Source organism: Melanotaenia boesemani, chromosome 1 (assembly GCF_017639745.1).
Source record: "Melanotaenia boesemani isolate fMelBoe1 chromosome 1, fMelBoe1.pri, whole genome shotgun sequence".
NCBI lineage: Eukaryota > Metazoa > Chordata > Actinopteri > Atheriniformes > Melanotaeniidae > Melanotaenia > Melanotaenia boesemani.
This window is the reverse complement of record NC_055682.1, coordinates 10870646-10888333: the sequence shown is the minus strand read 5'-3', so window position 1 is coordinate 10888333 and position 17688 is coordinate 10870646. Positions and strand designations below refer to the sequence as shown.

The following is a 17688-nucleotide window of genomic DNA, read 5'->3' as shown; positions in this document are numbered from 1 at the left end:
TCAGAAAAGCAAAACAAATGGAGGGGGATTGTTCAAAAACAAAAAGGCACGTTTCTATGAACATCACCAAGAAAATGAAGTCTGGGGCCTTTTCCCTGGAGTATAAAGACTATTTCAGCTGGTGTCTCTTTGCTTTTACACTAAGGTTTAATGTACAGGGTAGATCAGGCAATTTATGTCCATTGAGGTGTGTCACTTCTTGACACTTCATGACCCTGGTCACAAAGCCAAGCCAAGCAGACCAGGAAGTACACAAAAGCTCCAGTCACTGAATTGTAATGGTCATCTAGCCTTCAAAATGGGCACAAGTGACCCAGCTGAGGTACAAAATGACCAATTCGCACGATTCATGATTAAAATGGGTACCTCATCTCTGGAGTAGCTTGAGATTGGGCCAAAATCTAATAATAATTCATATCTCTAATTCTGAGTTATGGGTGTATAAATATAGTTTGTAAATATCAGATTAGCATTTTATTGCCCCGACTGAAAGCTATTTTTCCATCATGATGATCATCATCAACGCTCTCTGCTCTTATTTATTTAGTCAAACTCATTTATTCAGACATGAATGTCTTGAGTATTAATGCTGCGTTTGCAGTAATGTTACATATTTGTTCCACTGTGATAGAGATTAACATCTTGTTAACATCTCAATCAGAGCTCGCTCTCCTCATTCACTGTCAAGCTCGCTCTGTCGCCGCTCCTAAGTTGTGACCTACGCTGTATCATCTCAGCAGATTCATCCTGCATGTGTGGTGTTTGAATTAGCCAGCGATGGTGAAAGGCTGGGCTGATGCAAGCTTTGATGTTTAATAGAATTTCACAGATAAATGTAACAGATACAGATTATTTTTACTATTTATCTTATTTTAATGCCAGGAAAAAATAAACGATGCTTTATGTAGGAAGAAAATTTTAACTGTTTTAAATTATTTTAAACTTTCTTCACACTGTGTGTTAATAAGCACAGATCAGATCTTTTCATTCAAATGTGAGATTACCCCAAACCCACAAAGGTTCAGGGTAATCTACTGCCTCTTTACCACTTTAAGAGGCGAAATTTCTCCCATGAAACTCAGCTTTTTATAAGGGAAGGTGAAGAAAGGACCTAAGCAAATATTTATTTGAACTGTTAACTTTGACAAATTGGAATGTAACCTTGAAAAGACAAAGGAAGAATTACTTATTATGCATCATAACTTATTATCCAAAAAATATTATCAACACACTGTCCAACATGTCCAACATGATGTTGTGCACCTTGCCCAAAGTGTGCCCCCCTCTGAATTTATTTCACTGCTAACGTCTCTTTCTGTGATCACTTTTTGTGTGTATATATTGCATCGCATTATATACTAATATGATGGGATGCAATGAACTGGCATCCATATTGAGTGGAGGTTGAAGGCAAAGACCGACTTTTTTTTTCTTTTTTTTTTTAGCTATTTTTTACACATTTTCTTTACACATTTAATAGTTTCCTAATGTCTTATCTTCTGTGTGAATTTTCTTCTTTTATCCAGTACAAGTGCCGGGCCCTGCTCCAAACCTGCAGGCAGTGTCAAACACACCAACCTCGGTCTCGCTCAGCTGGGACAAACCCCTTACCGGCAATGGAGAGATCCTCACCTACAAGCTGTACTACACAGATAAAAGCGTAGCTAATGAACAGGTAGAATATACTCTTCACACAGTAGAAACATTCAGTAGCCTCAAGGGTTTTTTAGATATCTTAACATAAGCTGTCATTCTGTCTCTAGTATACAGAAATATGTTTTATTATTATTATTATTATTAATATTATTATTATTGTCCTAATCTTGCTGTTATGACTTATCAGACGTATCTTATTTAATCTTTTCTGTAAATTGTATCACACACAGCTAAAAATTCAAAAACAAAAAAAAAATTTTATTTAGTGGTTAGAATAATATAAATGGGAGTGAAAGCAAATTATCCAGAGAAATGCAATCAAAAGATAAGTCAAGGAAGGTCCTCCAATAGATTTTCTATTAACATTTTCTTAATGAAGTTAGGCTAATAGATGACTGACTCAGACATAAAATCTTTAATTTTTCTGGCATTACAATGTGTTGTTATTCTCAAACTACAAATGGAAGCATGCTGTTTATTGACTTACAGCTCACACTTTGCTTTTACAAGTGAGGCACTGTATGTATGTATGTATGTATGTATGTATGTATTATAACAAAGGTTATTGAGATAAGAAAATGACTTCTGTGTCATTTTCCAAGCCTCCTTGCTCTTATGTTTGGTATTCCTAATCAAAAATGTCAGAAAAATAAGTATGCATTTCACTTAAAGAAAGCATATATTATTTACCTGGTTACTCTCTGCTGGACTAACTCCATTGAAAAAGTGGAATATAGCTGCTTAGATACTGAATTTAGCCCCCAGCAGTTGCATTGTGGAAGCCAGCGAGGCATTAAAAAGCCTTTAATATGATAATGGAAGAAAACGTCAGCCAGTGCATTGAGTAATGATGCCTCAGCTCCCTGGAGAAGAGAGCTCAGCGATGAGGTGGATGAGGCAGGAGGTGAAGAGAGGTGTGAAAAGGAGGAAGGATAAGGCGAGCGAAACAGATGAAGTTAGAAAGGCGCAAAGCTCAAATGACATGAAATATTAAAGGGCAGAAGGAAGTCAGAGACCACGTATCACAGGGTGGTTACAGGTGATAGTGTGACGCAAGATCAGAGTTGATGATTGGACTGCTGTGGAAGCAAGATTAGGTTTTTCTTAAAGTCTGCTTTTTATTAAAAAAAAAAGACAAGCACAGAGCTGAATGTAAATAGACCTGAAGTAATTGGGCATGTGGCAGCATGTCCAATTTGTAAAGCAAAAAGACCTAATTACAGATGGCATGATTTGTGTCTCAGTGGAAGATGACATTTTTACAGCGAGTTGCAAACAGAAGTGTTGATGCACGATGAACTGATGGATGAATCTCATATTACAGCTTGTTGCTGTTGGAGCTGTTTTATTGACCATATGTTTGTGTTAGACTAAAAATCTGCACTCATCAAGGTCCTTTCAGGAGTGAAATACAGTGAATATATGCTTTTATTTTGGGAGGGGGAAGTCATCATTTTCAAGGAATAACTTCCACTTTTCACACAAGCTTTATCACGTCGCTTTCATTCCAAATTGTAAGGGAGCACATTTCTGTATTTTCCAGACTTTAATCAGTGAAGTTATACAACACTGTTGTTTACACTGTCACTCACGCACTGCCTGTGTCTTGTTTCAGGATGTTGACATAAATGGTCAGTCTTACACCATAACTGGGCTGAAGAAGAACACAGAGTACAGCTTCCGTGTGGTGGCCAACAACAAACATGGTCCAGGTGTCTCCACTGAGGATGTCATCGTCCGCACACTGTCTGATGGTCAGTTAGATGATAAAATATAAATCTGCCTAAACAGAATTTAATAATATAATTTATGATAATTATATAATTTAATTTATATTTTATTATGTATTTTGCTTTATGTACTGTTTTTAAACACACAAAATTAAGTTATCTGAAGAAGAAAGCTAATGCTAACCACAGCTAACTACTAAATAACTAATAACAGCTAACTAAATAATCAAATCGTGTTGTTAGCTTTATAAAGTTTAGTTAGTTGTACTAAAACAACTGGAAACAGAGTCGTGCAAGGTGGAAGCTATCTTTAATAAGTGTACCCATATTTAGGTTGAATTTACTTACAAATTGAATCTAGAATCTAAAATTCTAGATATATAATTAATCCTGAGAATCATCCAGATTTTTGCCCGGAGTTTTGTTTTATATTAAATAAATTGTCTCTTCTTTTTTCCTCACAGTTCCAGATGCCCCTCCTCAGAACCTTACCCTGGAGGTCCAGAACTCAAAAGTAAGATTAGCAGCATTGACAGAAGAGGATGTTACAGGCTGAAGGAGCTGTTGCTTAATTGCATAGTTAAAAGCTTGCTCATTTGTTGCTCTCTTAAATGCAGCACCGGCAACAATAATCTCAAATGCACCTGTTCATTCTGTTTGGTGTGCAGCGTATGCATCTGCCTTACTAAATCCCCACTGATTCGCTCGTGTACACACAGACACACAAACAGCTGAACGTATTTGTAACCTGCAGGCCGGAGCGCTGTTTTTGCTCTCTGCGATTAGCTGCATCAGAGGCCTGCAGCCCCAGCTGGTTAAGCGGGTGTGTGAACTCTCATCGATCTTCTCATCGACAGGAGTCTCGCTTGTCAGAAGGTTTTATCCCGTATCATTCCAGCTGTACAGAATCTAGCTTAGAAGCCAGCGGCTGAAACCTAAATGGATACCAGGAGAAAGAAGGGCACTAAAAATCTCACAGATTTTAAAGGATTGGGTCATTTTTATATCAAAACAATTGTTGAAGTCCAGTTTCTTCACTTTGAGACTTTCTCTTAAAATCCAAGTAGGTGTACTTGTCACCCTAATGAGTTCATGGATGTCTGTTTACTAAAAGTTGCTGGGTTGGAACTTAATGGGATACTTTGCTACCCTGTTAACAGAAATTTCACCTTATTGGCTAGTAAGTTTATAGGTGAAAGGATAAATAGATTTAGTAGTTTGAGAGTAAGACGCCTTTTATCTAGATTAAATTATCTAGTGTCTCTCCCTCTTTTTAAGTCTCATTGTTAAATCTGATTTATGACACTCAAATATACTGTAGTTCTTGTGTGAAGCTCTTGATTGGATAAACTTGCTGAGGTGGCTGCTGGCTTGTGATTAAAACACAAATCGGGCCTCTACTGCTCATCCTTTTCGGCCATTTGATCTTCAAGCGGGGTGCTGCAGGCCTATTTATTGTATATCTAAACAGAGGTGATGGATTAAATTTTCCAAAAGATGTTTCTCACTCCTGACATGTGAGACAGCAACTGCAAAAAAGAAGATGGGGGAAAACCTCAGGGTCCGTGGATTGACTACAGAAACAGCAGCCAGAACTTTTAAGTGCTTTGCTGGTCGATGCAAAGCCCAAGCGAGGCGGGAAAAATCTGACTGACAATCCTATCACACACTCCCAGCTTGACAAACAAACCGGCCACCCCTGCTGAGGGATACTTGACTGAGACTTGTGGGGAGAAAACACTCATGTTAATTTTAAAAGCAAATAAAGAGGGTGTACTCTGGGGCAAGGGCAGGATTTGTTTTCTGAAAGGAGCTTATACCCAGAAAAACTATTTAAATTACTGAAATTAATATAAAGCATGCTTGGCTTTTAAGAATAAACAAAATAGTTTGTCTTTTTACTTTCCTTGTTGATATTGTGCTTAATAATAGCCGTTAAGTCAAATATTGAATTCTGAATAATTCTGAATACAATTCATATATGCAGTTAGCTGTTTAGTGAGCCCAGTCAAATGGAAATTAGAAAAAAAACTAATCAACATCTATTTCATTTTCAATCCCCTCTTTAGGTCTTGTCATCTTTTACCTGAAAATTGTGTTTTTGTAATCTGATTTTTCTCCCTTTATTTTTCCTCTTGGCATCTGCCTTCTCCCCGTCCTCTGCGGCTTTACAAAGTCATTAAACAGGTTTCCATGAAAAGGGAGAAGACACGAGAAAAGCAACACACACAACAAGTTGAGACCTCTTGTGTAATAAGAAAAATGGAAATTGAACACACTTAACCCTATTTTAATTTGTGCAGTTCCCATGGCTCGGCAGGGGAGGAGCTCGTATGAGCTTTATACATGTATTCAGGCTTTTGTGCATCAGTGTGACAGCGAGGAAGCGTTAATTAACTCTTCTCCCACGCTGAGCTACTCCCCCCTTCACACACATATCTCTTTAAACACACAGATACTCCAACACCAGCATCCTACAACACAGCAAGCAGCAAGCAAAGCCCTGCATTAATCTCTTTGCCTCAGTATCTTTGCAGGCACACACATGTGCACACCACACTCCTTCTGTTATTCATATTTATTTCCTCCTAATGCATCAATTTACTCTCATGCTTATAGGAGTGTTTGTTGTTTGCAAAGCACTTTTGTTTGCATTTCTGTTAAGAAGAGTGGAGGTGCAGGTGAGATGGAGGAGTGAACATGTGGAGTGGCGTTAAAACAAAAGGCCTGTGTCAGGGAAAGTGTGATGCAGTCTGTTAAAACATGAGGTCACCTTTACAGCTGCAGGCCCACATTTGCTAAGTAAGTTATTTTGTTTCATTTTGACTCGTGTCCCCCTGGAATTTTTTCCCCGTGCAGAGCATCATGCTTCGGTGGCAGCCTCCACCCCTGAGCAACCAGAATGGAGAGATCACCAGCTACAAAATACGCTACCGGAAAGGATCCCGGAGGAGTGAATCAGCTGTCACCACCGCAGGCACCCAGCTTTACAAGCTCATTGATGGTAATGTTTTTGGAGTTCTTTTTACTATAAAAGCTAGTATCTGATTAAAAAACAGCCAGTCTGCTCAGTTGTTCATGTTCAAAATCTTGCTAAACTAGTCAAAGACAAGAAAAAGAGACATAAACGATGTTCCCAGGATCTAGCTTTACAATTTCTCAGACTTTGTGATAATAATCTTTACATTTATTACTGCACGTGTTGGTGGACTAAATATAACTGGCATTTCTCATCCAGTTTCATCCAGTTTTAGTCTGGTTGCAGTAGATATGCAGTTTACACCTGCTGCCAAAAAGCACTTTAATTGTATCTCATGTCGACACTTCAAATTTCACTTTGCTTTTCATATTTGGTTTTGTCAGTGGGAAAACTTTGACACTCTGTTATAGACTGCTCACTTGTTTTCTGTGTGCTCTGCAACTCATCCAATATTCTGCAGTCACAGTGATTAATGTTTGGGCTGCAAACGTTGATTCCTGCTCAAAAAACACTACTAAATATTTAACTTGCAGCAAGAAAAAAAAAACTATTGCCAGATGGATAATGGACAGAGAAGAGAAAAGTTATTTCTGCCATATCAGAATGCTACTTTTAAATGTATAGTGAGCACACCATTCTTCACAGCAACATGACATTACATATCACAGAAAAGCAAAAAATAAAGAAATTTACCTGCTGAGGAACAGCTCACAGATCTTTATCAATCTACCTTCCCTGAGATAAGCGGCGGCAAGCCCGATCCACAGAAGCTCCAACCTGCAACACATGGGGCTTTAAAAAATGTTACAGTTTGAGGACACAGCCAGAGGTCCTGAACCCCAGTGGTTTAGAGAGCTCATAATATCCTGTGTTTGCTTATCCCTTTTCCCTCAGTGTGATTTATAACACTGAAGGGAGTTATGTTCTCCCACTGAAGACCAGCTTCTGAATTGAACATGAAAACAAAAAATAAACATCTGCTGCAAACTCAAAAACATAATTTTTGACCAATCACAGATGATTTGCCTTCTCCAGAGGAAAGCCTTAATGAGCTAAAACAAAGGCTCTTGTCTCTCATGGCTCCCAAACGGCTTTAATATCACTCAGAGCTTCTATTTCTAGCCTAAATTAGCAACTATGAATGGTTGGTGTCTTGGTAAGCAATTTTTTTATTTAGTGTTTTTAAAAGGAAGTGTAATTATTATGCATTTTTTAAAAACAAGCAAATAAAGTTGCTTTGTTATACTTTGTTCCCCAGGTGCCAAATTACAGTTCTTGAGGGCTGCCATTCTGCAGGTTTTGGTTGTTTCCCTGCTCCAACACACTTGAATCAAACAACATGGATCCAACAGCTTCTCGTCAACTTCTTCCCAATGACCTGTTAATTTCCGTCAGGTCTGTTGGATCAGGGAAACAATGAAAACCTACCAGAAAGCGGCACTCAAGGGACCAGAGTTTGACACCCCAGCTTTAATATGTATTTATTATGTCGCTGCATTGATACGCATAGTGTTTGTCGACGGGTTAACTAATTGAGGACATGTACAGTAAACAGTGAACAGCAGTGAACCAGGAGTCTGAAAGGAGCTGTATGACAGTCTTGTGATCCTTGATTTCACACACCTGTAGCCGCTTTCTGAGAGAAGTGGTGCAAAGTCTGTGCTGTGGTTTTTGATGATGTTGTGGGTTGTCTTGATAACCCTGCTAGTTTAAATGTTCTGCAGCGATGGGAAGGTCACTCCATTGATGTTTTATACAGTTTTTTTTTCATTACACCTTGGGGGGCCTTCCTGTCCTGCAGGAAGCAGTTATCATCCCACACCATGATGGCACTGGTGAGCACACCTTCGACTGCACCTCTGTAGAAGTTACTAAGGAGTTTGGGAGTCATCCCCAATGTCCTCAGCTTCCTAAGCTCCCTAAGGAAGTACAGCCATTTGTGCCCTCTCTTTATGAGTTCCCTAGTGTTGTGGGACCAGTTCAAATCATTGCTTATGTATATACCAAGGAATTTAAACATCTTTACTCTCTTCACCTCGGGCTAACCGATGTAAATGGATAATTCTAGAAAATCTCTAAATAAAGCTGACCCAACCTTGACTGATATGTGTTAAAAAATTCCCAAAGTGTTGAACAGTCAGTTATACCGTTGGGGACAAACTGGCATTTTCATTTAACAAGTGTTGACAATGTCCTCAACGTGTCCCAGCATGTTTTCACACTGGTGCTCAAGAGCTGTCAGCTTGCGTCATGGAGGGATTTTTTCTTTTCTTTTCCTTATTTTTTTATGTAAAGTGTGAACAAGACTAAAAAGTGATTGATTTGTGCCCTTAACTTTAAATTGTGGAGGACATTCATATCCTCGTGATACTTTCTAACTCTTTTCATGCATAAATTTCAATGGTTTATCCAGGAAGAACATTTGTAATCTGCTTCTAGGAAACATGAGCATTTTGTTCCCTTTTGATGCCTCACATAGGTCCTACGTTAAATCTTTTATGCTATGAGCCTCCATTTTACATCTGCTGAATTTAACTTGGAGTACATACTGTCTGTTGTCTAAAGTTCTGCAATATTTAAAATCATGATCTTGAGACTCATGATGTATCTAAACTGTTGTTTGTAATCAGTTTGGCTACATGTCTGAGTTGCTTTGAAATGAAGTTGCAAGCCTTACTTTAACCACATTGCACTCTGCTACCATCAAAATATGCACGGCATCACCAGAAAGAAGACACAGTGGTGGTGATTAATATTAGATGTTGTCTCAGCAACTTTCAAGTGGCCCGGCCTCATGCTGTGTGCTGCATCAAAGAGAATATACACTTAAAAGTTGATTTTGAAATCTTTCTGGGGGGTGAAACAGAGGGGTGTTTGTTAGTTCAAAAGCGTTTAGATGAAGATGTTGTAGCCTTGCAGGCATGGACGCTTAGGCAACGTTCAGAAGCCACCCCCAAGGGTTGGCCCAGAACAGTGGGTACAGAGTGAAATGACTAGACCATGAGCATGTAGCATGCAAATGGAGCAATATGACAACGATGAAATTTTTTTCATTGCAAATTAATACAGCAACACATCATTTGTTAGTACCCCCCCTCCTTCTTTTATGAATACCAAAGGCGGCATCCAGCAGTGATGCAACGCTCTCTGAGGGAGACTGGCTTTAAAATATGAATGAATTTGCAGTATGATTTTTTAATACACTTTGTAGTTCTTTCTTATTTGACTTTTTTGTGCTACCCTTACACATTTTCATTGTTAATCTCCTCATATATACTTTTTTATCCATTAAAACTTTAACCAAAGTTGAAGTAATTCTCATTCCGGTCAACAACATCTCAGCAGCAATCACTTGATCCGTCCACACACAGCCATATGGATTTTCTCCTCAAGCAGTTCAGATTTTGAGGAGAAAGTCTAATTGAAAATTTTTTACCCTCAAATATTTACTTTGTCTCTTATTTGAAATTCCAATCACTACCCAAGGCGAGCGCAAGAGTCAATTATGGAATGAAATTGGGGCTGAAAAAAGAAGATCCGTTCTAATAAAGTTCTGGCCTGTTTGTGTCCAGGTCTGGAGCCCGGTACAGAGTATTCCTTCCGGGTGTTGGCAATGACAGTGAATGGCACAGGACCGGCCACAGAGTGGACCACAACAGAGACGTTTGAGAGCGACCTGGACGGTAACAGTTCATGTAGACCAGGGATGTCCCATTCTGGTCTTTGAAGGCTGCTGTTCTGCAGGTTTTAGATGTTTTCTGACAAACAGAACTACACAACAAGCTGTTGAGGAGAGCCATTTTATTTGAATCAGGTATGCTGGAGCAGGGGAACATCTAAAACCTGCAGGCCAGCAGCCTCTCAGGCCAACATTGGACAACCCAGATGTAGAATAAACCATAAATGTTTTACTGTTAATGTGTCTGTCATACTTACACTTAAGTTTCCCAACATTTTCCCCAGAATCACGCGTACCGGACCAGCCCAGCTCACTGCATGTTCGACCTCTGGTCAACAGCATCGTAGTGAGCTGGACTCCACCGGAGAACCAGGAGATTGTGGTGCGTGGTTATACTATCGGCTATGGCATTGGAAGCCCCCACGCTCAGACCATCAAAGTGGACTACAAGCAGCGCTACTACACTATTGAGAACCTGGGTATGAACAATCACTACCTTTCACTCTGGTCTGTTCCATGTTTAGCATTTCACTACCTTTAGTTTGGACTTGGATGGCTTGGATATTAATTATGTATCTGTTAATCACACACATAATTTTATTTTAGAATGTCAGCTGATCTGTCATGTACTGTTAATTAGATATTTCATAAAACCTGTGGGACTTGTGTCTGTGTTATAGAGAATGTGGATATTTAAATGACTTATCTTTCTGAAAAATATAAATGTGTCACATCTAATATGATATGCTGAGTTTAAGAACTAATGAGCAGAGGCATTGACACACAAACACTATGAAACAATTTATTTGTACCCCATAGTGAGTTTAGAGGGAATTAATTAGATCTTTTCCAGACCATTTTTAGCCACTAATTACACAAATTGTTCTAATGGGGACACGGTTGTTGAAAGGTCACAATATTCAGATAAAACAAGGTGGTTTTAGCTGTCAAACCAAGGGAAACATGAAGTTGTGCTTCTTTAAACTGCTGCTGGCTCTTACTCGTTGCTTGGTTTCCTTTTCTTTATTTTGGTCCAACGTTTAATTAAATTGTGTTGAACACTAATTTTGTCATTTTGGAGGACAAAATGGATTTTTAGTCAGTTTCAAGACAGAAATATGATAATTTGATTTGATTTTTCTGTTGAAAAAACAGAGAAAAGCTGGGGTGTCATAAAAAATATTTGCCCTGCTGTATGGTATGTTAGCCATGATCATTTGTTTTATTAGTTGCTTAATTGTTTATCATCAGAGGATTGTGTTAAAGCCCCAGGAATGGACAAGGAACTGATAATCTAAGGAAATGGAGAAATTCAAAAGAGGAACTGTTGCAAAATATCTATAAATGCATAATTGAAGCCTTTATTACAGTCACAGTGAGTGAAATGATGGTATTGAAATCTTCATTTTGCTAATATTGCAATTATGAGCTGAGAGTCTCCAGAGTTTGGCTTGATTAGATGGCTGCATAAATCTCACTCTTCCTGTCTGTCTCACTGCTCCCCGTCTTTCTCTCTCAGACCCCAGCTCCCACTATGTGATCACTCTGAAGGCCTTCAATAACGTGGGGGAGGGAATTCCTGTGTACGAGAGTGCTGTAACCCGACCACAATCAGGTATGAACCACACAAATCTACATATAAACAAAAATCTGCTCCTGTTGTACCAAACATTTAAAAGAAAAAAAGGCTCATTTATGTTTTCATGTACTGAAGATTATAAAGTCAGTAACTGCTTCATCTTACGTAGAAGCTTAAATCATTATTAGTTTCTCCCTCTGTTCACACACAACAAGGGAAACTACACAAAATGTATGTGTTGTGCTCTATTGCTGCCTCTGAAAAAGAAGAAAAAAGAAAAGGGGATTCTACTGACATTTATCTTTGCCCTCTCTCTAACCTGACATCATTATTAGACAGAATGTGTCTTGACTCTAAATTACTGAGGAGAAAATGGGTCACCGGCCCGTCTCACTGCTTTAATTAACTCTCCTCATCATGGTCCCAAGTATATTTAAGTCTCTTTTTAATCAGATGATCAAACCTTCAAATCCTGCCCCTGTATTACCAGTCCTGATTATCAGACTACAGGAGATACACTTCCCGGATGTTGGACTGGATATTTAAAATGGCAGATGTGACCAGAAATATTCAAATTTACATGCTTCATAGGCAGGAGCTCAGCCTCAGGCAAGAAAGGGATTGCCACATGAATTTACTGTAATTGTCAAGATAATTCGAATCTCCTTCAGATCTCCATTCTTGTTGCCTGATTAGCTGTTTGTATTAACAAGCAAATGAACTGGTGTACCTAATAAAATAATAAAATGTTTATATTTAACAATTAAATTATTTCTTTGTGAGATCTAAATGAAATATTAGCTATCTTAGCTCATCAATTTTTGGAAAAGAAATCCTAATGAATGTGAACGTGCAGTGTCTGGATTATGGTATCCGTTAGGCTTTGAGCTGTGTGATGCAGCACTTGTGTTTTTCATTTCATTGCAGTAAGATAAAACAGCTTTGTTACATTAGCCAAAGAATATTGGCTATCCTGACTGAATGCCAGCAGCATAATTCGTTAAGCCTCAGATCAGAACCCCGTTAGCAGCTAGAAGTAGAACTTAAGTCCCAATTCATAGTGCTTGACAAATGATCTCAGTTAGCAAAACGCTGCCAGTTAAGAGAGCATGTTGGCTGAGTTCATACAGTCTGTGTGACTGTGCCAGAAGACGAGCATGCTTCGTTGGTGTGTCCCAGAATGTGGGCTGCACCCGCCTTCCATCCAGCCTCCCACCTCCCTGCTCAGCCTTGATCGCTGCAGTTTGTCTCCGCTGCAGCACTATTACACCACCGAGTATGAGAGGGGTGGGATGCCTGGTGACATGAATCATGTCAACATGCTTCAAGGGGGGGTGGCAGCTTAAGTATGTGCACACACCCACACACTGTCATACTGTACACTTCTCTCAAAGAAGATCTTACTTCTTCACATCCTCACGCACGCAGACATATAACGCAGCAGTTGTGCAGACCCCCTGTGGTGGCTTTGGCAACCCTTCGTCAGATCCAAAAGTTTCCTCTCAAAGCAGAACCAAAAGCCCACCACCATCGTCTGCTGCTAAATCCTGTGGGGCATGTTCCCTTCCTGCCAGTTTGTTCAAGCCAGAATTAAAAAGAAGAGCTGACCTACATTTTACTTTATGAAAATAAAATAGAAGAAAACTTTGTGAACTTGGGCTTAAAAAGTGGCATGCTGTTTGCTCAAATGCAAGAAATCACAAGGGCAAGTCTGCCTCTTTCCTGCAGCACATTCTACTTGTAAATCCTGAAGACTGCATTCTTCCAAGCTGGTAAAGAACTGCGGCCTGCATACCATTCCAAAAAACCTCAGTGCCTCGTCCACAACCACATGAATGCCTGGATCTTCAACCTGCACACATAAACGCACACTCTCCGATTCGGTCTTGGGAATATAATGAGAGCAGCTTTGTACAAAGAGGTGTCAAATGGAGCGAGGCGCAGAGTAGAGGACCAACAAGTGATCGAGGAGGAGTGTCATCATGGGTGACCGAGCAAAGCTTTTCCCCCAAATCTTGTCCAAACTTAGTCTGGAAACAGGAGCAAGGAAACCAGTAGCCAGAAGAAACTCATCTTGAAACGTTTAGTCTGCTGTGCGTTGGCCAGAAGCTGCCTGTTAGAGACCATCTTTCTCTCTGCATACACATTCACTGTGCTTTATGGGGTGGAGTGGGCAGGGGCCCCTTCACACAACAAACTCGAGTGTTCTTAGTAAAAACACTCATACACCCATGGGTATTCTTAGATTAAGAGTGAAACAACAGGTTGTTCTCATTCAAATTCCATTTGTATGGGCCTAATGCAGGAATTTATCACAAAATTTCTAAACTTTAGGATTTAGTTCTAGCTGCAAAATATAGAAATATTTAGGCACACATTAAGACTCAGACACACACAGTACAAGATACAGACAACAACAATGGAAATTTGTTACTTTTAACCAAACTGGATCAGTTTGGTTCCTTCTCTGGAGAAGTATGATCACACAGTTGCTATAAGAGTGATCTAAGTTACTGTTATTTAAATTGTAAAAACTGTTCATTTATAGAATTCCTGTTAGCACAGTTGGGCCCTACAGAGCTCTTAACCAGTGTATTTTAATGCACACTAACACACCAGCCCTGATAAAGCTTACTTTTTCTGCATAAGTACACTTGGCAGTGTGGAAGAGCCAGAGATCAAGTTCCCGATGCGGTGATAGCCTGCTCTGCATCACCTGCTCCACAGCCACCCAGAGGTCTGAAACAAAGAGGAAAGGAAAGTGGAAAGCATTGAGCCCTTACCTTTAGCCCACATAAGATGCCTTTTAGCATCTTATCCATATTTTTCGTAGATATGTGAGCTGATTTAAGAAAGAAGGGCTGCCTTAAAACTTATGAAGAGGTAAGCGATGGTTATTTAGAATTTTCATGACAAGGATGAACCAGGTTCTAACAAATGAGGGCTAGTTTTGGTCCCTGCATTCTCCCAAATCTGTACATCCCTTGAAAGTTAAAAAAAAAAGAAGGACTTCCATGTTGTGGTTTTGCTGGAGTATTTTTCTGGGAGTAATTTAAAAATCCCAGTCCAAAATTAGCATTATGCTGAGCAAAACCTGCCAAAAAAAAAAAAAAAAAAAACCCAGCCAGCAAAGATGATGTTTTGAGAACAACGCTGAGCTGTAGAACAGTATTGCACACTTTCCAGTTACCATGTTTCCATGACCCTCCGCTTTTTTCACCTACAGGCTCCATACTTGAATTTTTCTTTGTACAGTTTTGAAGGACATAATGCACCTCATCTACTCAACCCTGAAAAGAGGGAAGCATTCAAGAGCACTCTGTGTTGTTGTGTTTATCCACAACAACACAGAAAATGTTGCCAAAAGACTCTGTGATGTAAACGTCTGTAAACATGTTTTAGAACTGCGTCTGTTTGAAAAGACGGGGTATTTTTATGACATATTAATATGTATTTGATGCTGAATGTAGGACTGTGGTTATCTGCTTTCACTTTTCCATTTACTGTTATCTCTTTATATGAATAGATAACCTCTTCCTCTCTTTCCATAGTGCTACAGTAGCTATTGATAGACTCACATATTGTTCATTAGCTTCGATATAACAAAAGTCTGTAGAGTCGTCTTATTGTAGAGGTTAGTGTCTGTTTTTCTAATAGAATTTTCTCTCTTTTTTTTCACCCTTCCCAATCCTACCCTTGTTACACCTACATGACCTTTTCCCTCCCCCACTTCATCGTGGTCCTTCATTTTTAACGCATTAACCTGATTTTCTCCTCTGCATCCTTCCCTGCATCCTGTTTTGACTCCACTGTTTGATCCACCTTGCCACGCGCTTCTTGTTATGTTTTAATTTTGGTCATCATAATTTGTGTGCATGCATGTGGGTAAACTGCCTAACGCGCAGACCCCTTAGACCCCGATGTTGACCTGTACGAAATCTTCCATGCTCCATACACCCCAGTACCAGACCCAACCCCCATGATGCCTCCTGTGGGTGTTCAGGCCTCCGTGCTGAGTCATGACACCATCAAGGTGACCTGGGCTGACAACTCATTACCCAAGAACCAAAAGATCACAGATAACCGATTCTATACTGTGAGATGGAAGACCAATATCCCTGCCAACACTAAAGTGAAGGTAAGAGATTCCTCATTATACATATCAGTATCTTCAGGAAAAGAGCCTTTGTTGTTGTTATTATTATTATTATTTTTTTTATTTTTTTTTTTTATTATTCCAAAAAAAAAAAAGCCCCCAGTTTTGTTTGAATTTTAAACACTTGAATGAGTTGAAGCCATTTACTGCAAAACTTCATTCACTACTTTTAGGTTTGGGTTCACATTTTAAACTTATTTACGGCTTTGATAACAGAACAGCATAGAAAAGATAACATCATACCAGGCTGAACATTTAACCAATATTGGTGAGGCTTTTTTCTCCAACAGTTCATGAACAAACAATAAAAATTCAAGAGAAGTTTTACAAGTGCACAGAAAAGGCCTGAGTAAAAGAACCAGGAATGCAATGCTTGTGTTTAAAACATTACAGTGTCCGACCATGAAAGCAAGGACTTATGGTTTCAAATCCCCCAAATTTGTTCATGATTAAAGGCAGAAATACCACCACCACAAACCCTCTTCTCCTGTACACAAAAGACCACGAGGACCATTTGGTAGCCAGAACTGCAGGATGACTGATGATTTCATGGGTTTTAGTGTACTTAGACTTATCAGTATTATCCACCCCACTCAACAACAGCAGAATCTCACCATGGCCCAACACAAGTACGAAGCACAGCATCAAAATGTGTAAACAAAGTCATATTTTTTGAATTTGCAATTTTCTGTCGACAGTTTTCTTACTCAGTGTCACATATTCATGTTAAATGTTTTATGTCAATGATCACATCACAATAAAAATAATGATACTGTTGTTGTTCACAGAAACGTGACAAGAAAACTTCTTGTTATAACCTGATAAGTCTGTACGTTGCAATGCCACACTAATCTCCACAGAACGGAGCAAACACAATGTATTTGCATTTGTGTGTGTGTTCATGCATGTGTGCAAACCTGTGACCGAGCAGAGCTCAGATAAAGGGCCTGCGTTTACTGATAAATTATTCAACAAGGACAAGACAAACTGAGAATGAGAAAAGAGGGTGTAGATCTGACAATGCATTCCCCATACAGCCAACTCAAAGGGCAGACACACACAAACACAAACCAAAAAGAAGTCTTACACCGGATGCTTCCATGCAGCTTTTTTCCCCAGCTGACGGCCTTCATAAACAAGCTTCAGTCTGCAGTTAATGATTTATTTATAATTATTCAAAATCAAATGCAAAGAAGGTCTGATTTGTTAGTGTATTATGCAACAAATTCATTACCATGAAGTAAAGCCACAAAAAAGTAAACTATATGGTGAAAAAACTCTGCCTGCTGATCTGAAGGGATGATTTTCACACTGTTACTGTAATTAACGAGTTGCTCAGGCTCATTATGTTTCTGTCCTCGTGATGAAATCACATATATCAAGAAGTCTATTAGAGAGGTGCGGTGTTCTGGGAACTCAGTCTAGTTCATCCTGTTGTAAGCATAGCTGTACTAAAGAGATATATCCAACAGAAACATGTTCACCTTAACGCCTCTCTGTGAGCGAGTCTAACCAGACATGCTTGTACATTATTGAAGGGATGACTCTTAAACTGGCTGCATGCAGCTAAAGAACAGAGTGAGTTTTCTTTTCCTATCCTACTGCCCTCTGTTTGACAGCCCCCAATGGAGAACAGCACTTTTGTCATTGGACTCAACATCATTGGCCGACCTGATTAACTACATTTGACTTCCACCAAGCTGCAGATGTTTTTTTTTCTTGTCAATTCAGGCCAGTGGAAAGCAAGATTTAATTTCTCACATACGTCATGGTTTTAAATTTGCTGACAGTCAGCTATAATATTTTTCTGCATTTAGTTAAACATCTTATTTGTAAAGTCTGGACTCTGTGTAGATTTGGAAGCTGTTTTTCAGAGGCTGTAGTTTGTGGTCAGGTTTAGCAGAACTG

At 39.2% G+C, this 17688-nt stretch overlaps 1 protein-coding gene across 14 annotated transcripts in view; it reads left to right on the top strand.

Annotated features, from left to right (window-relative positions):
* The window catches only part of neo1a (neogenin 1a), a 176803-nt gene that overhangs the window by 145338 nt on the left and 13777 nt on the right, over positions 1-17688 (top strand). For 12 of the 14 annotated variants that reach the window (XM_041983981.1, XM_041983961.1, XM_041983953.1 and 9 more), the window contains exons 10-17: positions 1527-1675; positions 3272-3410; positions 3851-3900; positions 6246-6390; positions 9939-10049; positions 10330-10524; positions 11565-11660; positions 15530-15762. In XM_041983981.1, coding sequence (XP_041839915.1) covers positions 1527-1675; positions 3272-3410; positions 3851-3900; positions 6246-6390; positions 9939-10049; positions 10330-10524; positions 11565-11660; positions 15530-15762 — 1118 coding nt within the window. The remainder of the gene's footprint in view (positions 1-1526; positions 1676-3271; positions 3411-3850; positions 3901-6245; positions 6391-9938; positions 10050-10329; positions 10525-11564; positions 11661-15529; positions 15763-17688) is intronic. The other 2 variants (XM_041984034.1, XM_041983967.1) reach the window with 1 other exon arrangement.